This window comes from Geotrypetes seraphini, chromosome 9, assembly GCF_902459505.1.
Source record: "Geotrypetes seraphini chromosome 9, aGeoSer1.1, whole genome shotgun sequence".
Classification (NCBI taxonomy): domain Eukaryota; kingdom Metazoa; phylum Chordata; class Amphibia; order Gymnophiona; family Dermophiidae; genus Geotrypetes; species Geotrypetes seraphini.
The window spans coordinates 26,133,301-26,159,278 of NC_047092.1; the positions used below are offsets into that span (position 1 = coordinate 26,133,301).

The window sequence follows — 25,978 nt, forward strand, 5'->3', positions numbered from 1 at the left end:
TGAGTGGAGTGGGATGGATAGATTGAATCACTTGTTTACTCTTTCACAAAATACTAGGACTAAGGGTGCAATGAAGTTACCAAGTAGTAAATTGAAAACAAATTGGAGTAAATACTTCTTCACTCAGTATTTAATTAAGTTCTGGAATTCTTTGCCAGAGAATGTGGTAAAAGCTGTTAGCATAGCAGAGTATAAAATAGATTGGGACAGAGCTCAGGTCAGAGAGCAGGGCATGATCAGGACAGAAAGCAGGGCTGGAAGATTGGGGCAGAGCTCAGGACAAAGAGTAGGGCTGTATGATCGGGGCAGAGAGCAGGGCATGATCTGGACAGAGCAGCGCAAGATCGGGGCAGACAGCAGGACTGGAAGATTGGGGCAGGAGAGTCGGGGCAGAGAGCAGGGCTGGAAGATCAGGGCAGAGAGCAGGGCGGCAATGGAGCAGGAGAGTCGGCAGGGACGTGTGCGACTGGTTCCCAGCAGTCGCTTCTTCTGTCGATCGGCCAGCCCAGTTGGTGTCCCAGATTTGTTTAGTGAATCGCATCCCTGCCTACTTTGCATGCTGTTTCCCCTCATTTGCATGCACGGATCGGAAGCAGATCGGAGGAGAGGTTAGTGAATCGGGTCGGAGAGAAATCAGGTCGCAAAGGGGTCGGTACACGATCGGTTTGTTCAGTGAATCTATCCCCAGGTCTTTAGTTTACTGGCTTCTTCATGTTTGAATTGACACATTAAAGCTCACGTTTAGGTTGTACTATAAAACCCGTCTTTGAAATGGGCGAGGGTTTGGGAAGCACCAGAATCTGAGCCAAAGCAGAAGCTCATTTGCTTTGAAAAACCAAAACCCCAAAACTGCTTGAGTTCGCGTTTTGAAAACAGGTGAGCTCCCACGAGAATGTTAGTGGAATGTCATTAACTCTTTCATGCCCATAATATGGCACTCATTTAATGCCATAGGGAACCAAGGGTTAATTTTACCTCCTGGTCCTATATTTATTTAAAGTGCATTTAGAGCCTACCAATCAAGTGGAAAATCCCTACCGTCAGCAAGTTACATCAGAAAAATGTGACAGCTTAAGTACAGAGAACAAACAAATATGATATACCCAGAGTTCACCACTCTTTGTTTGGACTTATCCACTCCATCGTGTTTGAGTCTTGTGGATTTGACTCTCCTGTGTTTTTCTGTCATACTTAAATATATTACATAAAACACTGAAAAAAAAATCTGCAATCATGAACTCTCTTTATATACCAATGCTTCTGACTATGGCGTGAAAAACAAGGGTCTAACAAAAGTCTCCTGACCAACAAAAATGGCTAAACTAGTTCCCTTGCCTTGTTTCTCAATCCTAGTCTAATTCACAAATCTTGTAAAAACCAACCCTGTTAAAGAATAAGTCAGATGCAAAAGTACTGCACAAACGCAGCCATGCTTTCACACACCAGTTATGACTGGAAGAGGTCTGGTGGAAGAAGATGAGATAAAATGATGCAGTTGGGGGAGGCAAACCAGGAAATCCAATCATAGCTGCTGTTAATGTATGTGGGAACAGCTTGTGATGTCCATACCACTGGCTGAGGAAAATTCACTTAACAACCACATGAAGGAGTTTGAGAAGCCAGCAAACGTCTGGCAGAAGAACCCAAGGGAAGAAATTGAGAGGGAGGAACAGTTGAGAAACAGACCAAAGAGCTAGCAAAACATGGGTGGACACAGACAAGAACAGCAGATATATCAGAGTCAAACAGGAAGAGAGAGTAGGAGAAAAAGAACACTGCTATTAAGGTCATCACTAATTTGAAGAAATACGATCACGTCACCCCACTTTTAAAGAAAGCCCATTGGCTACCGATCCCATACAGAATCAATAATAATAAAACCCTAAGCGCGCATGCACACTTAGGGTTTCATGATCTCTGCCGCCCTGTTTTCTGTTCCCTGGCCGAATTCTATTATAGAACACGGTGGCAGGGAACACTCCGGTGCTTCCCCCTTCCCGCCTTCACTCACCAACCGCTGCCGACGCCTTCATAGGAGCCTGGTGAGGATCGCGGCCGGCTGTAGCAAACTTCGCAGGCCGCACAGCACCTCGGAAGCACGTTTCCTCTGACGTACATGATCGCGTCAGAGGGAACGTGCTATCGAGATGCAGAGCGGCCTGTGAGGTTCGCAAAAGCCGGCCACGATCCTCACCAGGCTGCAAATGAACATGCTGGACTGGGGGAGCAGGGAAGAGGGACAGGGGGAGCAGGGAAGAGGTGATACTGGACCAGGGGGAGCAAGGAACAGGGACAGGGGGAGCAGAACCTGGGGGAGCAGGTAAGGGGTGCTACTGGACTGGGGAAGCAGGGAAGAGGGACAGGGAGAGCAGGGAAGAGGTGCTATTGGACCAGGGGGAGCAAGGAAGAGGGACAGGGGGAGCAGGACCCCGGGGAGCAAGTAAGGGGTGCTGCTGGACCAGGGGAGAAGGGAAGAGGTGCTGCTGGATCGGGGGAGCAAGGAAGAGGGACAGGGGGAGCAGAACCAGGAGGAGCAGGTAAGGGGTGCTGCTGGACTGGGGAAGCAGGGAAGAGGGACAGGGGGAGCAGGAAAGAGGTGCTGCTGGACCGGGGGAGCAAGGAAGAGGGACAGGGGGAGCAGGGAAGAGGTGCTGATGGACCAAGGGAGCAGGGAAGTGGGACCGGGGGAGCAGGGAAGAGTGACAGTGAGAGCAGGGAAGAGGTGCTACTGGACTGGGGGAGCAGGGAAGAGGTGCTGCTGGACCAGGGGAGCAAGGAAGAGGGACAGGGGGAGCAGGGAACAGGTGCTGCTGGACTGGGGGAGCAGGGAAGAGGAACAGGGGGAGCAGGGAAGAGTGCTGATGGACAGGGATGTGGGGTGGAGGAGAGAAATGCTGCTGCTGCTGCACAGGGAAGTGGGGTGGGGAGGGAAATGATGCTGGTGAGAGAAGGGGGCTGGGGGGGGGGAAATGGGTTTGGAGCTGGAGCTGGGGCTAAAAATAGGGGACATGTGAGGGAAGGAGGCTTTACTAGTACCCGTTAATGTAACAGGCTTAAACACTAATATTATATAAAATCGCCATTTTAATATTCAAAACCCGTAAAACCACGGAACCTGCCTTCATAGATAAACATTTCATACCACATGATCCACCAAGAGCGTTAAGATCTGCTACTTAGTATCTAGTTTTGTGCCCTCATTAAAGATCATTAGTACTCGCTGGACAACTACATTCTGAGTAACTGCCCCCATGATCTGGAATTCTCTGCCAATTTATATTAGAGAAGAGCAAAATCAAGATAAATTTAAAGGAGCACTAAAATGTTTTCTTTTTAAAGACACCTTCGAACACTGACTTTTCCCTTTCTGCTTTTTCCAAAGTATCCAGCGGCAAAGAAGTTTCTCAACCCCCCCCCATTCCCATTGTTTCTCTCTTTCTTTTACTTTATTGTAGTTTTCCTCCCCTCTTCCCTTTCGTATAACTGTATGTCGAGTCTGTGTATCATGTTTGTACATGTCTATTGTTTGAAATTATGTGACCCACTTTTTATCATTGTAAATCGGCTAGAATCTAAGATAGGTGTTTAATCAAATTTTAAATAAACTTGTAAGATAGGAAGAAAGATACATTTGGAGTAAAAGAGAGAAAACATGTCCTTCCTTATAAAGAGAAAGCAGGAAGTGGCCACTCAGAACACTATGGCAGAAACAGCCATGACTGTGATTGGCAACCTCTTGAGTCCCATAGACCCTTTTTGTTATTATCTGATAGCTAAATTTCCTAATTGAAAAAATAACAAAACCCAACCTGAACTAACAAAAATTATGATGCACTACTGAAAGGAAGATAAATGAGAAACCATTAAAGGAGCAAAGTAAGAAAAGATACATAAGAGAAACATGATCCTGGTCATACGTAACAGTCTAAAGGAAGGATGGGTAATTCTACTCCATGAAGATCGAGTAAGTCTGGTTTTCTGGATCTCCACAACTAATATCCATGGCATATACTGCATACAATGGAGATGCAAATCTATCTCATACATATTCATTGTAGATATCCTAAAGACAAGGCCAGTTTGCAACCTATGAGGACTGGAATTGCCAACTATTGTTCTCTTCAGTAAAACTGAAAAAGGCAGATGAGTTGATTGAAAAAGATGGACATTACTGCAGGCACAATAAAAAATTACAAAGCCATCTAAAGCTTTGGATGGGATGGCGGAGAGGAAGCTATGGATTTTGGCAATGTTATGCTAGAATAAACCATAAGAAACAAGTCTTGTGTAACACAGAAACATGATGGTAGATAAAGGCCAAATGGCCCATCTGCATTATCTCTTCCTCTCTCTAAGACAGGGGTGTCCAATGTCGGTCCTCGAGGGCCGCAGTCCAGTCGGATTTTCAGGATTTCCCCAATGAATATACATGAGGTCTATTTACATGCACTGCTTTCATTGTATGCTAATAGATCTCATGCATATTCATTGGGGAAATCCTGAAAACCCGACTGGATTGCGGCCCTCGAGGACCGACATTGGACACCCCTGCTCTAAGAGATCCCACATGCCTATCTCATGCCTTCTTGAATTCAGACACAGTCTCTGTCTCCATCACCACTTCTGGGAGACTGCTCCACGCATCTACCACCCTTTCTGTAAAAAAAGTATTTCCTTAGATTACTCCTGAGCCTATCACCTCTTAACTTCATCCTATGCCCTCTCATTCCAGAGCTTCCTTTGAAATGAAAGAGACTCGACTCATGCACATTTACATCATGTCGGTATTTAAACATCTCTATAATATCTCCCCTTGGCACCTTAGGGCAGAGATGCAGGAGTTCAAGCCTCATTTGCAATAAACAAGCCAAGTTTCAGGATATTCTTAATGAATGCATATGAGATAGAGCGGCATGCAATGGAGATAGATCTTCGTGGATACCGTCTCATGCATATTCATTAGTACTATCTGAAAACATGGACTGTTTTCAGTACTCAAAGTCTGATTTCCCACATCCCTGTCCTAGGGAAATCAATTTTGTGCCTATCCCATTGACCCAATCTTGCTTGTCACTCACATCTTCCTTAAGGCCAATGACTTATGGAGCCAACATCTTTTGATGCAGGTCTCATTATTCATACCACAGACATTTTAGAAAAGTATAGAAAAATATTTATTTGGAAATGTATACTTCGCCAAAATCATCAATGCACAACTGGTAAAGTGCAACAAACACATTGTAGTAACAAAACCTTAAACTTAAAATCATACAAATTATTTAAAAATTAAAAAACCAATTAATGAAAATCAACTCAATCAGTCCCCTCCCAAAATGAAAAAAATTAAAAATCTAGTTATCCTGTTTATATTACCCAACTGCACTGATAACCCTTGACCTAGGTTCATTGGAAGAAAGATACCAAGCTAAATCTAGTTAATAAATAAAAATAGGTGTGGTAAGTTTAAGTAAAAAATAACAAAGCAAGCAGAATGTCCTTAGAATATACATTGCCTTGTTCTTTTGTAAGCTGTGACAATATTCTTGCACTTACTCCAAGGTAACTGAAGACTTTGCAGTTCATGATCTTTCAAGACCACAACACATCTGAAGAAGGAATTCACTGGTCGCAAAAGTATATTTAAGACAACATCTTTGGATTACCCTTGTGCTGGTCCAAGAAAATCTCTCACAACTTTCCAAGAATCCATTTTTCTTCAACTACTAAATTGCTGCCTACATGAAGCTAAAAACACACACTAATTACAGGACCCAGACAACTACTGGCAGCAATTGAGGGCCTCCATCTGCTGGTAGGGATAAGTTAACCAATAAACTAGACCAAAGCAATTTAAACTGTGTTTTGGAAATATTGAAATCATTCATTAACATTGCTACTGAATTTATCACAGTCAAGGTCAAATTTTGAGCCTGCTGTACTACGTTGTAGTAATTCATCTTCTTGAAACCAAAAGATCCAGAAATGGTTGAAACATTTTTTCTATCTATAGTACACAAAATCTTTCCTATATTGCTCTTTCCCACAATGCTTTGTAAAAGTCTTCATACCGTTATATTTTTTTCACATTCTGCTGTTATAGAAATATTCAACGTGAAGAAAGGAATCAGAATATACAAAAAGTCAATAACACTCGGAGCAAGGAGTGCACAGGCCAACAGAACTGGGACCTGTGATTCTTTATTCAATAAACGACCCTTCTTTATTTAATGAAAGACCCAACACTGCCAGTGTTTCGGCTTTTAGCCTGCCTCAGGGGTCTTTAGTTGTCTTTCACCTGATTTCTCCTTAAATAAAATTGTCCCAAATTTCAAATGGAACACTTTTGTTCACAGCCGTGGTTCATCTGAAAAAAACTTTTTTTAAAGAAATATCATTCAAAATGTTTGTTCGCTGATTTCCACAACATTTTCAGTGCGAAAGAAGTTATAGAAATATTCAAAAAGGCCCTTATTTTAGAACTTATTTGTAATTTAGATATCCAAAAACTGGCATTTAGATGTTCATTTTAAAAATCTGGGATATGAACATCTAAAACCTAAGAAGGTCCATAAGGCAAGAGGGCGTGGTCTGAATCTCTTGTGGGTGGGACCAGGGAAAGCCCAAAAAATAGACTTTTATTCCCCATTTCAGAAAGGAAGTGAATATCTGTGTCCAAAAAGATGGACAGCAGCATGTAGACCTGCTACATGCCTAGGTTTCAGAAAAGTGTTCCAATTGAACAGCTCTCCACTGGAGAGATTAGAGTAGGGTTACTAGATTTGTTCATGAAAAAAAAGGACATGTGGCCTCATCCTGTCCCACCCCCCGTTCCGCCCATTCCACCCCAGCCCCACCCCCACACAAACCTCATCTCTTCTTTCCTGAGTCGGGCCACATCTGGAGGGCCTCTGAGCATGTACAGATGCAGCGCAATAATGTCACATACATCCATGCATGCATGTGACATCATTGCGTTGCATCCACACATGCTCAGAGGCCGTCCAGTCACGGCACCGAGCTTGGGGCCTTCCTGTACCCGAACAAACTGCTAGGTTTTGAAAATCCATCCAAACACCCAGACAGTTCTCTAAAAAGAGGGCATGCACGGGTTTTCCCGGACATCTGGTAATCCAAGATAAGAGGACATCACCTTTTCACTCCCTCCAGTGGTTGCTGTCCTCCCCCACCCCCAAAAGGAAAACAGGCAAGAGATACCAGACTCTGCGCTCATAATTTAGATATTCATGTTTCTAAAATGAAGATTCCTGCTGAACATAACACGCAAATGAATGTCCATTTCACCATGTATTGTAGGACAGGGCTCTACATTACCAGATTCTAGAAACATAGAAACACGAAACATGATGGCAGATACAGGCCAAATGGCCCATCCAGTTGCTCCTATTCTCACACTTCCATTTATCATCTTTATTGTCAAATATATTTTATTGAGCTCAAAGCAAAGAAATGCAAATGCAGCAAGGTATACAAAAACATCCTCACTGTTTGTCAGAAATAACAGTTCAACGTAACCCCTAGACCTTCCAATCCCCTCTGTCTCCCCAGTAGGCCAACACTAAGAGAAAAGTGAGAGAGACCAGCAACAAACAACAGGAAGCATCAAGCAACAAGGGAAGCTCAAGACAAAGTCAAAGAATAGCATCCCAATCCCCCCCTAACCCCCACTCCCCAGTCCTCCTTCAAGTCAAACCCACATCTTCCAAGCAGAGTAGAATCCAAAACAAGCAGCATGTACATAAAGAGGTTCAAAACGATAGATTAACAATTTAGGAGGCGGCTATGTGCCACTGGGTTCATAGTGTTCCAAAAAGGCTCCCAGGTATGCTGAAAAATGCGTCCAGGGAGGGAAACATAGAACATAGAAACATAGAAAGACGACGGCAGAAAAGGGCCACAGCCCATCAAGTCTGCCCACTCTATTGACCCACCCCATTGAGTGCTAGTGACCTAGTTCCTTAACTTGACCCTCGTAGGGATCCCACGTGGATGTCCCATTTATTCTTAAAATCGAGCACGCTGGTGACCTTGATCACCTGCACCGGAAGTTTGTTCCAGTGATCTACCATCCTTTCCGTGAAGAAATACTTCCTGGTGTCACCACTAAATTTCCCCCCTCTGAGTTTGAGGGGGTGCCCCCTTGTGACCGAGGGTCCCTTGGGAAAGAATATATCGTTTTCCACCTCGACACGACCAGTGACGTACTTAAATGTCTCAATCATGTCACCCCGTTCTCTGCGCTCCTCCAGGGTATAGAGCTGCAGTTTGCCCAGTCTTTCTTCGTATGAGAGACCCTTGAGTCCGGCGACCATCCTAGTGGCCATCCGCTGGACCGATTCAGCTCGAAGCACATCTTTCCGGTAATGTGGCCTCCAGAATTGCACACAGTATTCCAGATGAGGTCTCACCATGGTTCTGTAGAGTGGCATTATGACTTCAGGTTTGCGGCTGACGAAGCTTCTATTGATACATCCCATCATTTGCCTTGCCTTAGATGAGGCCTTCTCTACTTGTTTGGCAGCCTTCATGTCTGCACTGATGATTATCCCCAAGTCCCGTTCCTCTGAAGTCCTAGCTAGCGTTTCTCCATTCAAGGAGTATGTTCTGCATGGATTTCCGCTGCCGAGATGCATGACCTTACATTTTTTAGCATTGAAGCCCAGCTGCCATGTCGAGGACCAGTTTTCCAACGTGATCAGATCCTGCGTCATACTGTCCTTGAGGTTGCTTTCACATACTATGTTACACAGTTTGGCGGCGTCGGCAAACAGTGATACTTTACCCTGAAGCCCCCGGGTCTGGTCCCTTATGAATATGTTAAAAAGGGATGGTCCCAGGACTGAGCCCTGCGGCACTCCGCTAGTCACCTCTGAAGTCTCAGAGAGGGTGCCGTTGACCACCACCCTCTGAAGTCTTCCACTCAGCCAATCATTGACCCATGCAGTTAGTTTCTCACCCAACCCCATCGATTTCATCTTGTTTAATAGTCTACGGTGTGGGACACTGTCGAAAGCTTTACTGAAATCCAAGTATACTATGTCCAGAGCCTCTCCTGAGTCTAGTTTTCCTGTCACCCAATCAAAGAAGCTTATAAGATTAGATTGGCATGACCTGCCTCTGGTGAATCCATGTTGACAGGGATCCCTTAGATTCCCTTCATCCAATATCGAGTCTAATTTACCTTTAAGTAGAGTTTCCATGAGTTTGCACACTATTGATGTGAGACTCACTGGTCTGTAGTTCGCTGCCTCTGCTCTGCAACCCTTTTTGTGCAGAGGAACGACGTTTGCTGTTTTCCAGTCCAGGGGTACTCTCCCTGTACTTAGGGAGAGATTGAAGAGCATGGCTAACGGTTTTGCCAGAACATCGCCTAGTTCCCTGAGCACTCTTGGATGCAACTCGTCCGGTCCCATGGCTTTGTTCACCTTGAGTCCTGACAGTTCTCTGTAAACATCAGCTGGTGTGAACTCAAAATTCTGAAACGGGTCTTCCTTGCTTTGCATTGCTTCCAACTGTGCCCGTGCCCTGGTGCCTCGCAGGTAAAGACTGAGCAGAAGTAATCATTCAGTAGTTTGGCTTTTTCAGAATCTGTTTCCACATAATTCCCGTCTGGCGTTCTAAGGGAAGAAAAGTCTTGGATGTCTCTCCATTCCCACAGCAAAAGGGTGATCAGGCGACTGCGCCAAAGAGAGTAGTCGGGGCCCTCCGGATCCAGCCACTTAAACAAAATGCACATGAGGGCAATCACCACAGACCACTGAAGGAATGCTGCAGTCCCTGGTCTTCGTAGGGAGAAATGCAGAGTAACACCAAAAAGAAGCAAAGGAGAACGTTGGATAACTATATTCCAAATACTTTCCACAAACAGAAAAATAGGTTCCCAAAAGGATTAGATAACTGGACAGGTCCAGAACATATGTCCCAAACCCGCTTCAGGAGCGTCACAGCGAGGACAAGTAGCAGATGCTCGAAACACAGAAAGATGAGCCCTTTTAGGAGAAATATACAAGCGTAAAACCACTTTGTAGTATTGTTCCCAAAAGGTAGTGTATTTGCGAAACGCAGGCAATTTGCGTATTGCGTTGAGAACTACATCATCAGGTAAAGCTACCAAGAGATCATGAGCCCAAGCGTCTCTCAGTTTAACATGGTCAAGCATGGGGGACTCATCCTTCAAGTGTTCCATTTATCATCTTTATATATTTACGTATTTGAGAATCAAGCCAACATTACCAAAGTAATTGTCAAATGGTATTAATAGCTCAGATAACTTACAACATATCTTTTTTACTCTTTAAGAATTACAGCACATTCCAACTGACATCCCTCAGGACACTGTTAAGCTTGATCTATCCAACAATAACATCAAGGTCTTACGATCAAAGGCGGTTGATGACGTCCCAAATCTGGAGATTTTAAACCTCAGCAACAATGGAATAGAATACATTGACCCTGGTAAGAAAGATGTATCCACACTGCTAAATATAAGGAAGTGTAATTAGTTGTACTGGGTTTTGTGGTCATATGTAATATCTTCATAAGGTCATAAAATAATTAATTAAAATATCAGCAATATGAAACCTTTAAAAAAATGTCTAGTACATGCGATGCAATGCCCCGTGGAAGATTTGAGTTGGATGGCCGCTTAAGCCTTCTGTTCAATAGTAAAAAGAGGTACAGCCTAGATTGGAGGTGACAGGGAGATCAAACATAAAATACTACAGACCCAAAATGGCAAAAGAGATTTTGTTAACATGACAACCTGACATAAGCCATGTTTTAGTACAAACCTATATCAGGAGTAACAATTCTTCAAAGAAAATGGAGTCAGGGTCTAAACACAATGTAGAAAATGACACGGTGACTGTTACCCGCAGCTAGCCATGGGTAACCCGCCGAAACAGGGATGAAAAAAACCTGGTTGCCACGGGTACGGGGACAAGGCCATTCACCGCCCCGTGGAGTGGTGAATGGCCTTGTCCCCGTAGTTAATTGAGGGAACACACGCAAAATCTCCGATCGTGTGGTCCAGCAGCCCCCTCCCTCCTTTCTCCCAATTGCGGTCTGGGCATCTCCCTCCCTCCCTCCTTTTCCCTTACTTTCACTGGCGATTTTTACTTTTCTCTCAACAAGCAGCCAGAGCCTTGAAATCATGTGTGGCTGCCGGAAAGTTCTCCTCTGACGCCACCGGAAACAGGAAGTTGCATCAGAGGATAACTTTTCGACAGCTGAACGCGACTTCAAGGTCCTGGTTGCTTGTTGAGAGAAAAATAAAAATCGCCAGGGAAGGTAAGGGGAAAGAAGGGAGGGAGAAACTCAGACCAAGGCGAACGGGGGGGTGGGGGCTACTGGACAGCGCAAAGGGTGCTGAAGGGAAGTGGAGGGGGGCGGTGAGAGCAACAGATACTGAAGGGAAATGGGGAAGAGATAGTGGGGAGAAGATGCTGAAAGGAAATGGGGAAGAGAGAGTGAGGAGAAGACGCTGAAAGGAAATGGGGAAGAGAGAGTGAGGAGAAGACGCTGAAGGGAAATGGGGAAGAGAGAGTGGGAGAAGACGCTGAAGGAAAGTGGGTAGGAGAAAGTGGAACAGACACTGAAGGGAACTGGATGGAAGGAAGGGATAAAGAAAAAAAGGGGAGACAGATACCAGATCTGAGGAAATTCAGAAAAGGGAGTTGAGGCTAAAAGTTGTAGATGAATTGTGATTTTGGTTCAAGTTGTTGCCAAATTTACAATTGCCTGATGACTTTTAGTCTAAATCCTATGTACAAACTTTCACTTAGGAAAAGAAATGTATCTTTCCATCTTGCTTCTACATGTACTTTCCAACTCATTCCTTTTCATACTCCCTGCCAGAGCTAATTTCATACTCCCTGCCAGAGTATAGCTTTTTATAGTTTTATATTGAAACTGAAAGCTAATAAAATAAAGCCATTCCATACTAAAAAAAAATGTAAACAGATATGAATCACCTGGAATCTCTACTTCAGAAAACTATAAACACTGTTAAATTTAGCTACAAGTTTGAAAAGAGACAAAGAAAGAACTCAATTATGATGAAAAATGATCCTAATGTTAGAAGATAGGCCTAAGATAATTTTAAACAAGAAATATTATGATCTGGTCCATGAAAGACCAATCAGCTGGCACCCCGCATGATATAACAAACAGCGGTTTGCAGATAAGTTCCTGTTTTTCAGCCATTTTATTAAGGGTTTAAAATTCACCAGACTTTATATTTCTCAGGAGTTTTTTCACCAACGTCATTTAAAAGCATTGTTGAATTGTTGATTTATTTATTTCAATCCTATTTAAATTTAATTCTCCACATTATATAGACTCCAGGGTTTTGGGCGATTGATAACAATTTTTGCATTCACTTATAGTCTAAAGAAAAAGCAGTTTTTAAAAAAAACACTTTAGCACTATGAATTACAGATTTTTAGATTAGCCCACAGAGTGGTTTAAAATGATGTGAGTGGGTAATATCTGCCAAGCACATTGGTGCATTTGAACCCTGGTGAACTCGGATAAAACCTTCCACATGAGTTCCCACTTACTGATGTAACACTATGTTTATAATTTCCAACCAAACATTTGGTATAAGGGGCTATTAGCCTGAAACCCTTCAGGTGTCTGGAGAATAGAGAGCAGGTCTGGTTTTTGGAGTTTCAAGTCATTTTGACCCCTCTCATTTAGAGTAAGGCTCTTATTTCTGGAGTTCCATGAAAATGAGTGACAGTTCCAGGATGTGACAATCAGTACAAAGTGGAGTTCAGAACTAACCCTCCCCCCCACCTTTTACAAAGCTGTGTTAGGCTTTTTTTTATCACCGGTCTTGGCAGTAATTAGCTCTGACATTCATAGGAATTCTCTGAGCGTCGGAGCTAATTCCACTAAGGCTGGCAATAAAAAAGCCTAATGCAGTTTCATAAAAGGGGTGTGTGTGTGTGGGGGGGGGGGGCAAATTAGAAACATTAAAACATATGTAATGAGTACTTCATGCTTGATGCCTCTATTCAGGGGTCAAAAGCAGAAAATTTTAGCAGCAGGAAAATTCAAATTTTCAGGCCTCTCATTTGAAACCATGAAGCTTTCAGCTTAAGGGCTGGAACAATGAAGCATTAGGAGCTGATGTGGGTTCCACCCTACTTTATGTCTGCATCAGAGTAGGGTAACCATATTTTCTTCTGCAAAACCCCGGACATGTGACCCCGCCCCATTCTGCCTCCAGCCCTGCTTGGCTCCGCCCTAACCTCGCCCACACACAGCCTCCTTTCTTCTCCCGAGCTCCAGCTGCGTCTGGAGGGCCTGGAGCGTGTGCGGGTGTGTGTGACGTCATCTGCACATGCTCAGAGGCCCTCCAGATGTGGCCGAAGCTCGTTGGGACTTTCCAAAACCCAGATAAATGCCGGGTTTTGGAAAGTCCATCCGGAAGCCTGGACATGTTTGGGTTTCCCCGGACGTCTGGTAACCCTATATCTGAGAAAATGCAGCTGGGGGTTGAAGGAATTACTGAAAATCAAGAAAATGTGGTCCAAATATAATGATGAAATGGAAGGACTGAGGCCACAAACTAAAGCAATATAAAAAGCAAACACATTTATTTATTTGGTTTTATATCCCGTCCTCCCAGAAGAGCTCAGAATGGGTTACAAGTTTGATCTCTGCTTCTCTCATCCTTCTGTGCTCTCTCTATTTTCCTCTTCATTGCTCTGTACCCCTCATTAATCTTCACCCTGTTTTCTCATCTACATATCTGTCTGGTCTTCCTTTGTATCCATGCTTTTCATTCTCAGCCTCTCTGCTTTGTCTCTACCTCGTCCCCCTCCCTGCTTTTGGTCCTTTTCCCTCTCTTCTCTGCATCTCTGCTCCTTCTCTCTGTGCATGTTTACTCGTCCCTTTGGCCGCCCTGCTCAGCACAGAAAATTTATGACCAACGTGAACCACACATGTGCTGTATTGGGAATGCAGCTTGCAGCCTTTGGCCACAATTCCCCAGAGCAGAGGCCAAGTGAGTTGAAACACATGTCAGATTTCAGTGTCGCAAATTCTTCGTCCTTTGCTTAAGTGTTAACTGTTTTAGAGCGTTAACTTTGGCAATCTGGAATTTCCTGTGTTCTGGGATTTTCTGTCTTTTTGTTCCAGTTCTTCAAATAGCATCATGTCAGCAGAGAAAAAAAAGATTAGCATGACTTCTTTGACACAGAATGCAGTATGATTTGAACTGTTTGTATTCACAAGTGAACTAGACTGAATTCAATGAACTTCAGATTTGCAATTCTTAGTGATCCATGATTCATTTTGGGGCAGAGGCAGTGGAACCCCCTTTATTGTTGTAAGGACCAAATAAACAATTCTCTGGACGTACCCCCAAGTTTTCTAGGTACTCAGACTGTGTTGGGCAAAATACTGATAGGGCCATGGTCCCAGTGGCTCACCTCATTCTGCTGTCTACAATTTGGGGTCATTTCCAAAGTGGAAAAGGAGCACGTGCAAGCCTGTAGGAATTTCTTTCCATCTCTTCTCATAATGAACCATAATGGGTAGGATTACCTAGACGTCCAGATTTCCCCGGTCATGTCCAGGAGTCTGGACGGCTTTTCAAAACCCGGCACTTACTTTGGGAGGATGTCTGCGCATGCTACATTCCTTTATAGAATAATCACCATAATGTCAGATCCCGGCCTTGATCCCGATTGAGCTGGAAGTATAAAGAAGCAAGGAGGATGTTGCTGTAGTGCGTAGCAAGGGTGGGAGGTGGCTGGGGCAGTGGCGCCCCACCACCTTCTTCTCCACCCTTCCCCCCTCTGCCACACGCGTCCTCCTTTCCTTCCCCGGCGCGAGCAGCATCACTAACTCGCTGCCCGTGCCAGCGGGACCCGGAAGTGATGTCAGAGGGAAAGCCGGCATCGGCGCCAGTAGTAGTTTGGAGTTGCTGCTCACGCCAGTGAAGAGTTAGATACGGTGGGGGGGGGGGAGTGAAAGGCGCACGCACGGCGGGGGAGGCGTGGGAAGGAGCAGGGGTACAGAGAGGAGAGGTACCGGCGCACCCACCAAGACAGTCACTCGGGGCGGACCATCCCCTCCCCCCTTACTAAGCCATTGTGTTGTACCCAATGACAGTTGATGTTTGTACTTCTTAACAGCTAAAATCTTCTCACAAACTGCCCGAGTTAATCTTCTCTTCCTTTTATCAGCTGCTTTTTTGGGACTCATGAATCTAAAAGAGCTGAATCTTTCGAACAACAACCTGCAGAACTTTGACTATGGAGTGCTGGAAGACCTGTACTTTCTGAAAAATTTGTGGCTTAGAGATAACCCTTGGAGGTGTGACTATCACATCCATTACTTGTTCTATTGGCTGAAACACCACTATAGCGTCAACTACCATGGCCTGGAGTGCAAAACACCAGAAGAATATAAAGGGTGGTACGTTGGAAAATACGTCCAAAGCTATTTTGAAGAATGCCCGAAAGACAGGCTGCCGGCACACGCAGACCAGGATACAGAAGAAGATGAAAAAGAACGGCAGAAAGAACACTCCAGCCATATTCAGACTGTTAAACAGCACAGCGTCAAGCTCACTGTGTTCAGCTAAGTCAGTGTCTTGTGAATCTTTTAAAGCCAGGGCACGCTAAACTTGAGGCCATGCCTGGACGGCGTGGATGTTGACGTGATGACATCGCATGTACGCATGTGTAATGCCATCACGTCGACCTCCTCGCATGCACGGAAGCCCTGGGCTCTGAGCCCTGAGCTTGCTGTTACTACGCCAGACGGGGAGGGGGAGAGGCGCCAGCACCGGCTGACTGCCTTCCGGCGAGAGGCACGTCCTGTAGTCAGTCAGCCGGCGACGGCACCTCTCCTCTTCGGCAGTGTGGCACCCAGTTTGCAGTACACTGACCTAAGTAGCTTTATTTTCATTGTTATATTCAAGTAACGAAGCCTGTGCATATTTGTACTGTTTATTCAGAGGGGGACATCCACATAAGGAAACTTTTTTGTATGCCAGCTGAAAACTCAGTATAATTCATTACATAACATTATAAATATTGCTGTTTACTGCTAACCTTCTGCCTTGGATCATTATTTTCTCATCAGTGACTACGTCTATTTGAACAGAGCACCCACATACACTCTTAGGAAGAGAGCATGACAGATAGTCACATTTACATATCTTTCACGAACAGAACTGCTTTGCACTGAATGAACACCACTCAATGGAAGGTGCAAATACTTGGAAGAACTTCCACAATGCCTCTTTCTGCTCCACGTCATGACAGAAAGGCCCGATTCTATGAACGGCGCCTACAAAACAGGCATCGAGGAATGCAGAACATAGCACGTGTCAATCTTAAATTAGGCATTGTTTTTTTATAGCCTAAGTGGTTTGCATTCGGGTTCCTCAAGCATTTTTCCCCGTCTGTCCCGGCGGGCTCACACTCTATCTAATGTACTTGGGGGCAATGGGGGGATTAAGTGACTTGCCCAGGGTCACAAGGAGCAGTGTGGGGTTTGAACCCACAACTTCAGGGTGCTGAGGCTGTAGCTCTAACCACTGCATCACTCTGGAAATCAAAATGTATTAGAAGTGAGCCAAGTAAAGGACAATCAAGCCATTGTGACATCACTGATGAGGTTGGCTCTTATTGGAGGAATGAGACATTGTGACATCACAGTATCAGCTCTGGTTACCAGAAACTTTTCATACTATTTATTCAGTTTTCTATACCATTTTCCCAGGGGAGCTCAGAATGGTTTAAATGAGCTTATTCAGGTACTCAAGCATTTTTCCCTCTCTGTCCCAGCGGGCTCACAATTTATCTAATGTACCTGGGGCAATGGGGGGATTAAGTGACTTGCCCAGGGTCACAAGGAGCAGTGTGGGGTTTGAACTCACAACTTCAGGGTGCTGAGGCTGCAGCTCTAACTACTGCGCCACACTCTCGAGTTAGCTGCCAGTAGCCGCCCTAACCTTAGAGAAGTCTGCTTTAGAGCTGCAGCCTCAGCACCCTGAAGTTGTGAGTTCAAACCCCACACTGCTCCTTGTGACCCTGGGCAAGTCACTTAATCCCCCCATTGCCCCAGGTGCATTAGATAAATTGTGAGCCCGCTGGGACAGAGAGGAAAAAATGTTTGAGTACCTGAATAAACTCATGTAAACCATTCTGAACTCCCTGGGAAAATGGTATAGAAAACTGAATAAATAGTATGAAAAGTTTCTGGTAACCAGAGCTGATGCAAAACTCACCCAGGATCTGCCCCTAGCCATGCCCACTTTCTAGCAGGTGCCTACCTGAAAGTGGGAGGCACTTACCGAGTTAGGCGCCTAGCAACCAATTAATTCTACCTTAAGCCAATTAAGAGGTGCTAATTGCTTGTTATCGATGTCGATTAGGCGCCTATATCGACTAGGCACGCCGATCTAGGCGCCTAATTTATATACACACCCCCTAGAGGAGAAACTGTAGAACTACAGGACGTGAAATTGAGCTGCAAGAAAGTAAGCTTAAAGGCAACATCAGAATATACTTTGCAATAGAAAGGATGGTGGATACCTGGACCCCCCCTCTCACCGGAGGTGGTGAGGACAAAAACAGTGATAGATGTGGGACAAGCACAGAGGATCTCTATCTAACCACAGGATGGGATCAAAGCAAAACAAATGACATAGAGGGGTGTAGCCCACTCAAAGAGGAGGTAACTTGCGTTTTCTGTTTAGCATTTTTATAAGACGTTTGGTAAACTGCGATCCTGTTTTTTGGCAACTATTTAAACAAGATTTAAATAAAATTATTTTCTTTTTAGATTTAGATTACTTAGATTTAATTCATTTTTCAATTTTATTTTAGTTCTTTCTCTATTGGGGGGGAGGGTTTCCTTACTTTCCTATTTTTTATGGCGTTCTTTTCATTTCTTGTTTTTATATCTTTTGTACACTGTGCTGTTGACAAACCAAAGTGCGGTTAAAACTTTTAATAAATATAAACGTATGACTCTTGCCATCTTGTTGCAGACTACGCTGGCCTTTATCTCCCATCCGTCACTATATATTAAAAGTCTGAGATGGTCACTCCTTATTCCAAGTCAAAGGTCTGAACTGTTTTATATCCATTGAACTAGAGAATGACACGGGGACAAATTTGTCCCCGTCCCCACAGGAACTCTATTTCCCTGTCCCGTCCCCGTGAGTTTTGTTGCTGTTAAACAGTGTTCCCGCTAAGCTGCGCTGGCTTGCGCTGGCGCACAAAATATTAGGTCGCAGCGCACAAGTTTCTCGTCACAGCGCAGGACCGGCAAGATTGACTCATTTGAACTTCTGCAAGATCAGCATCGGAAGCGTGCGCTGGGCCGGAGAGATCTTGGGGAGCCTCCGACAATGGCTTTCTCCCCTCTCTGCAGCTCTCCTTTACTTCCCAGCGCAGCGATTCACGAAGGCAGCCTCGGGGCTTTTGCTGAGTCGCGGCTGCCTCTGATGATGCAACTTCCTCTTTCCTCAGAGGCGGCGCGACACAACAAAGGACCCGAGGCTGCCTTCGTGAATCGCTGCGCTGGGAAGTAAGAAGAGCTGCTGGGAGGGGAGAAAACCACTATCAGTCTGGGAAGCTGCTGGGCAGGGGAAAAAAGGGACAGCTGCTACTGGAAAGGGAGAAGGAGAGATGCTTCTGGGAGGGGAGGAGGGAAAGGAATCTGGGAAGCTGCTGGGCCAGGAAAAAAAAGGGACAGCTGCTACTGGATAAGGAGAAGAAGGAGAGATGCTTCTGGGAGGGGAGGAGGGAAAGGAATCTGGGAAGCTGCTGGGCTAGGAAAAAAAGGGACAGCTGCTACTGGAGAGGGAGAAGGAGACGGAGAGATGCTTCTGGGAGGGGAGGAGGGAAAGGAATCTGGGAAGCTGCTGGGCAAGGAAAAAAAAGGGACAGCTGCTACTGGAGAGGGAGACGGAGAGATGCTGCTGGGAGGGGAGGAAGGGAAGAGAGTTACTGCTGGACAGGAGGCTGGGAGAAAGAAAGAAAGGGGGCAGGCAGGGAAACAGAAGGAAAGAAGAGAAACAGAAAAAAAGAAAGAAAGGTCAGGGAGAGAGGAAGAAAAAGTTGGGGGAGGGAATGAGGTGTGGAGGAGAGAAAGCATACAGGCTGATAGAAGGGAAGAAAGATTGGATGCACAGTCAGAAGAAGAAAGTGCAACCAGAAATCACCAGACAAGGTAGGAAAAATGATTTTATTTTAAATTTAGCAAAGTGGAGGCAGTATTACCACAGTTTTCAAAGGAATTTGCCCAAATAACTTAATAGTTAACTGGGTAAATTCCCAGAGATGAAAACTTCCCTTCACTTACTATGCACAGTTCTGAATTTATATCTGCTGTCTATATTTTACAATATGGTCCCCTTTTACTAAACCGCAATAGTGGTTTTTAGCGCAGGGAGCCTATGAGCGTCAAGAGCAGTGCTGGGCATTCAGCGCAGCTCCCTGCGCTAAAAACTGCTATTGTGGTTTAATAAAAAGGATGGAGGGTATATTTGTCTATTTTTGTATGCTATAAAAACCAAATACAGAGAGAGACTGAGAGCTGTTGACGAAGAGCTACGTGTGTGTCTTTCTTCCATTCCAGCCAGAATATCAGCTTTGTGTTCAGCCAAACAGGCCCAGGTTTCGCACTGAATAAAGTATTTTATAATTTTTATTTCATAATAAAGTAATTATAAAATACTTTCTTTGTGTTTATTTGATTCCTATTCAAGAGAATTACTTTATATATAGTCAATATAGGCAGAGAGTTAAATTTTTTAACATTTTCTAATGGTGGTGTGCCTCGTGATTTTTTTCATGAAACAAGTGTGCCTTTGCCCAAAAAAGGTTGAAAAACACTGGTCTAGAAATTGAAAGCATCAAACGTATTGTCTTCTGGACTGTTTTTAATTTACAGTTTACACATATGGATGTAACAGACATAACTACATTTGTTGTAAAACATTTATTAAGATATCATTTCATCCCTACAATTTCTGTGTTCTTAAAAATATTATTTAACGTTATTTAATTTAGCGTGTAGGCCTAAAATTCCTTTGAATACCTCGTCCTCATGTATCAGCAACTTTGACAACATATTTATTTGGCTCATAACTTGCTGGCGCCCGATATTTTTAGCTCACAGTGAAAAAAGTTTGCTCACAACACCCGCCCGCTTAGAGGGAACACTGGTCCCATCCCTGCCGCCTTCCTGTAAGTTCTGCCTTAACTGCACAAGCCTCGAACACTTATGATTTTAAAGTGTTTGAATTGGATGGTAGGCTTAACTGATCATTTATGCAAGGTAAATACCAAATGTAGCTATAGGTGGTGTTCTAAGCCACCCTAGATACCTTGTATGGAAAGTTCAGTAATGATAGTTCTTCTCGGCCCTCAGAGATGCCACCAGGGGATCAAAAGATCATATCCCCTGGCTTTATGCACCTGATCGTCACTGGGTCGGTATTAGTGCAAAACTAGTATATCATCTTAGAATGAATTATTTTAATTAACTCTTATGTTTACTTAAAATAATAAATATTGATGAAGAGTTATTGGATCAATACTTAGCTTTAACCGGGATGGTGGTTGACAAGGGATATACAAGCCAACATGTTTCACCCGTAGAGGGGGTTTCCTCAGGGCTACTATCCCTACAACAAAAGACTAGCTTCAGTGAGGGAAATGCTAAGCATAATATCAAAAAACATTCACACTAGTAATGTAACTGTGTTACTCATACCTTTCTGTTGCTAATTGTTCACGACGTGACCACCCGATCTAAGTTCTCAAGATGGCTGCGGCGTGGTAAGAACGTCTTTAAATCTCCCTCGTCCCAGAAGTGAGGTGAGCAGTGGGGAAGGCCAAAGGCCCGAACCACTATGTCACCCCAACCCCCAGGGAGGATCTAACAACAAGAATTTCAATTAATGATTTCTATCCTCCCATCGTATTTATGAGAAAGGGATACACTCCCAGGGGAATATCACAGAAGGGATGACCATTCCAATTCAAGGTTTAAACCATGAGGAATAACTGTATTTAGACGGTATATCCATCTTTGCTCCAAATAATTCAACTTAGCTTCCAAATCCCCTTCTATCCCTTGTATACATAGAGTATCAATAATTCTCCACCTAATCTGATCTACCGCATGATGTTTCGATAGCCAGTGTTGGACTAGAGTTGCTGACAGGTTACCCGTGACTATTCTGGACTTATGTTCATTAAGTCTCAGCTGTACTGCACGCTTGGTGCGACCCACATACACCAGGGGGCAAGGGCAGATGATAACATAGATGACCCATGCCGATTTACATGTGGTGTGTTGTCTAGCTTGAATAATCCGCCCTGTACATGGGTCACACCACACGCTGCCCACTATAGTTTTGTCACACCATTGACACTGGGAACAAGGTGAGTGAGACCCTATTTGAGTATAAGGAGATGTGTGACGTTTTAACAACTGGCCAATGGTGGTACCCTTAGTATATGTAATAAAAGGGTAATCATCTAAACCCCTAAGGTTCTTCAAAATGGGCCAATGTTGCCTAATATGTCCTACCATGGTCATCACTACATCTGAATAGGGTAACACACAAACCAAGCTCACTTCCTCCCTGGTGGAATGGGCACCCCTATCAGAGTCCTGTAAGAGAAGATCACGATGGGAATAACGAGCCCTCACATAAGCTTGATGTATACATTTGTCCGGATATCCCCTGACACGAAATCTCTGGCTGATGTCTTTGGCCACCCTCTGAAATTCGCTTAGTTCTGAGCATGCCCTTCTAGCCCTCAGAAATTGGCTAATGGGGAGACTACTCTTGAGTCTGTAGGGGTGGAAGCTAGCAAAATGTAATAGAGTATTCCTCGCCACTGGTTTCCTATAAAGGGTGGTTTCAAATGAATCACCTACCCTATAAACTGTAGTGTCCAAAAATTCAATATGCGAAACACTATAAGTGGCTGTAAATTGTAGATTGTGGTCCATCGTATTAATCCACTGGATGAAATTTAATAATTCGGTCTCAGATCCAGTCCAAAGGAAAAATATATCATCCAAGAACCTAAGCCACAACTTGACATAAGTGCTGTAAAATGTAGATGGATAAATGGTCTGTTCTTCAAAGCAACCCACATATAGGATAGCCACCGAAGGGCAAAAGTAGCCCCCATAGCGACTCCCTGAACTTGTTTATAGTGGGTATTCTCATATAGAAAGTAACTCTCCTCAATCACCCATCTCGCCAGGGGCATTAAAAATCCCGTGGTGATTCTTTGTGGTCCTTGTCTGGCTTCCAAAGTCTCTCTTATAATGTCCATAGCCCCACTTTGGAGAATCTTCGTATACAAGGACACTATGTCCAGAGTAACCATCCAACATTTAATGGGGAGATTGGTAACTTCTCCAAGCTTCCTGAGGAAATGAGAAGAGTCCTTTAGGTACGATCGTACCTGTACAGCAGCTTTTTTCAGGAAAATATCCAAAAACTTTGAAAGCGGCTCTAAAATGCTGTCCCTTGTATTTACTATAGGCCTGCCTGGTGGATTTTCAAAATTTTTGTGCATTTTCGGTACAAATTGTATCCTAGGTGTCTTGGGAAATTTTTCTAACAAAAATCTATATTCATTCTTGGTAATGAGTTCCCCCTCATATGCCGTGGTGATGTAGTCAAATATTTCCTTCGCTAGTTTGTCCCCCGGGTCACAGGTCATGGGAATGTAGGATGTCTCATTGCTTCCGTATTGTAACAGCGGCGGTCCTGGATAACAATGGCCCCCCCCTTATCAGCTTGATGAATGATGATCTCATCCCTCATTGCCAATTCCTTTATAGCTGAATATTGGGGGTACGTGAGATTATATCTGAGAGATTTAAAGTTATAGCTTCTCTCATGCCTGGTGATGTCATTTAACACCAAGTCCCGGAACGTGGCTATCGCCGGGTCAACCGGAGGGGGAGGAGCCCAAGTAGATTTCGCTCTACATATGGACTCATCATTGGAAACATAAGTTTCCACATCCTCTGAATCCCGTTGAAAAAATACTTTAATCTGGATTTTACGAATGAACCTGTGAAAAGCAATCTTTAATTTGAAAAAATCCGGTTTGTCTTTGACTACAAACCCCAGACCAAGCTGCAACACTTGTTGTTGAATAGATGTCAGGGGAAAAGGAGAAATGTTGACTATCAGAGATGTCACTTGGGTCTGGATGTCCCTCCTGTCTTGTTGGACCCCCGACCCCGGGTCCTGGATCGTAAGTTAGCAACAGAAAGGTATGAGTAACACAGTTACATTACTAGTGTGAATGTTTTTTGATATTATGCTTAGCATTTCCCTCACTGAAGCTAGTCTTTTGTTGTAGGGATAGTAGCCCTGAGGAAACCCCCTCTACGGGTGAAACATGTTGGCTTGTATATCCCTTGTCAACCACCATCCCGGTTAAAGCTAAGTATTGATCCAATAACTCTTCATCAATATTTATTATTTTAAGTAAACATAAGAGTTAATTAAAATAATTCATTCTAAGATGATATACTAGTTTTGCACTAATACCGACCCAGTGACGATCAGGTGCATAAAGCCAGGGGATATGATCTTTTGATCCCCTGGTGGCATCTCTGAGGGCCGAGAAGAACTATCATTACTGAACTTTCCATACAAGGTATCTAGGGTGGCTTAGAACACCACCTATAGCTACATTTAAAGTGTTTGAGGCTTAAAGTTCAGTAATGATAGTTACTGCGCATATGAAATAGTTCTTCCCCTTCCAAAAGAAAAACTTAGGTCATGGATTAGGGTTGTCTTATTTCCACAAGTTGATGTGTTCTGCAACTAATCAGATTATGCCATTTAAGTCGTTTTATAACCATCAATAGCTAGTCACTCTTTAATGTACATTTTTATGATGGCTTATGTCAAATACTGTAAAGTTTGTAGACCGTTGTACAGTGTATATTTTGAATTTCTATCGTTTTAAATAAATCATGCTAACACCTCCGAAAAGAAAAATGAAACCATTTATAATTGTTAGCTTTTTGCATATCATGGTATTACATGGAAAATTTCAACCTAGAGAGACCTTCAGAATTCCACAGAGAGATCCCAAAACCCATGGATAACGATCCTATGACCCTCATAGCCACAACACCGACAACATGAAAGAAGAATACATGTATTTGAAATTGTCCTTCTCAAATCACTTTGTCAAGTCTGTGGTGATGAGCCTCGACACTACACTACACTGAGAGGCTTGATGTTTCGGTGACCATTTCTATTACAGACAAATGATGTTTGAATCGCACAAGTCTCCATGGAAGAGTCCCAAATTCAAACAGAACAGGTTTGAATCATGCAGTTCGGCCCCTGTAAGGAGAAAGGGGCTTCCGTGCAACAAGGTGCTGCTGTTACAGGCTTTAGAGCTGCAGGCCCAAACCAGACCAGCTTACAGGTACTGTCTGGTTCTGGTTGTGATGGCATAGAGGTGCAAAGCCAATTTTTTGAGGTAGCATCTGTCAATTCATGCCAACCCTTAGTGACCCTATCTGTGGTGTAGTAGGAGGCACGCAGGGCGGTTGCGCCCCCCTCCTTCTTCTCCTCACCCCTGCCATGCACGCTAATATCCGATGGTGAATTTCCACAGATTTCATTCACTCCCTCTACCCAAAAAAAGCGCACTACTGCACATCGTTCTTCGATGGTGCAGTCTTGCAATGGAGCGCCCATGGTTCTGACCTCATGGCTCCCACGACTAAAGGCCGAGTGCTACACTGTGCATGGCGAACTATCCAACAGGCAGTGTACCAGTATAAATGTTGCATTCTGCTAGTTCTGTTCCAATTATTGCATAATTCAACAATTGCCTTTAATTTCTGATTCACCCTCATATATATTGTTTTACCCAGAGAGAAATCAGGATGACTTATATGATTACAAATAGCCTGGATCTAACTGGAGAACAGGGGAGAGCCACATTACTGGTCTCATTTGTTTTAATGCAGGATCCAAACCTGATTTCACACTTGTAGTTTTGTGAGACTCGGGCCTTGTTTGGGGCTTATCCAGAACTAGCCAAAGTGACATAGGGAAGAAGGAATTTATTTCTTGCTAAACAGCAAGATACTCATGATCCCCAGATCCCCCCCCCTTTTCTTCACTATTCCTGTAAATGTGCAGCTGACGCCTAGAAACCAAACTCTGACTAGGCCTGAACTGATGCTCATGGGCAGTGGGAATAATGCTGCTTGCAAAGTGGCTCGCAAGCAGCATTATTCTTCTAAAATAGGATGGTTGAATCTGGCAGTGAATTAACGTGTGGTAAAAGATGATCTTTGACTTGCCAAGATCACAAGAAGCTAGGGTTACCAGATGTCCAGATTTCTCCAGACATGTCCTCCTTTTGAGGACATGTCTGGGGGTCCGGACGGCTTTTCAAAACCCGGCACTTTGTCCGGGTTTTGAAAAGCTTCCCGACATAATTGCGGCAGGAAGGGGCATCCACGCATGTGTGGATGCAACACGGTAAGGTCATTGCATCATGTCCGCTCAAGGGTCTCTCGTACGAAGAGAGACTGAACAAATTGCAGCTCTACACTCTCGAGGAATGTAGGGAGAGGGGGGACATGATCGAAACATTTAAGTACCTCATGGGACGTGTCGAAGTGGAAGATGATATTTTCTTTCTCAAGGGACCCTCGGCCACAAGAGGGCACCCGCTCAAACTCAGGGGCGGAAAATTTCATGGCGACACCAGAAAGTATTTCTTCACAGAGAGAGTGGTTGATCATTGGAACAAGCTTCCAGTGCAGGTGATCGAGGCAGACAGCGTGCCAGACTTTAAAAATAAATGGGATACCCATGTGGGATCCCTACGAGGGTCAAGATAAGGAAATTGGGTCATTAGGGCATAGACAGGGGGTGGGTAAGCAGAGTGGGCAGACTTGA

General features: G+C 44.1%; 2 protein-coding genes across 4 annotated transcripts in view; one reads left to right on the forward strand and one right to left on the reverse strand.

Annotated features, from left to right (window-relative positions):
* The window catches only part of LRRC17 (leucine rich repeat containing 17), a 35,911-nt gene extending 19,427 nt beyond the window's left edge, over positions 1-16,484 (forward strand). For both annotated transcript variants that reach the window (XM_033959623.1, XM_033959624.1), the window contains exons 3-4: positions 10,318-10,473; positions 15,219-16,484. In XM_033959623.1, coding sequence (XP_033815514.1) covers positions 10,318-10,473; positions 15,219-15,619 — 557 coding nt within the window. In that variant the 3' untranslated portion in view covers positions 15,620-16,484. The remainder of the gene's footprint in view (positions 1-10,317; positions 10,474-15,218) is intronic.
* Positions 1-25,978, reverse strand: part of FBXL13 (F-box and leucine rich repeat protein 13) — a 163,640-nt gene that overhangs the window by 102,367 nt on the left and 35,295 nt on the right. The gene's annotated exons all lie outside the window — the stretch shown is intronic.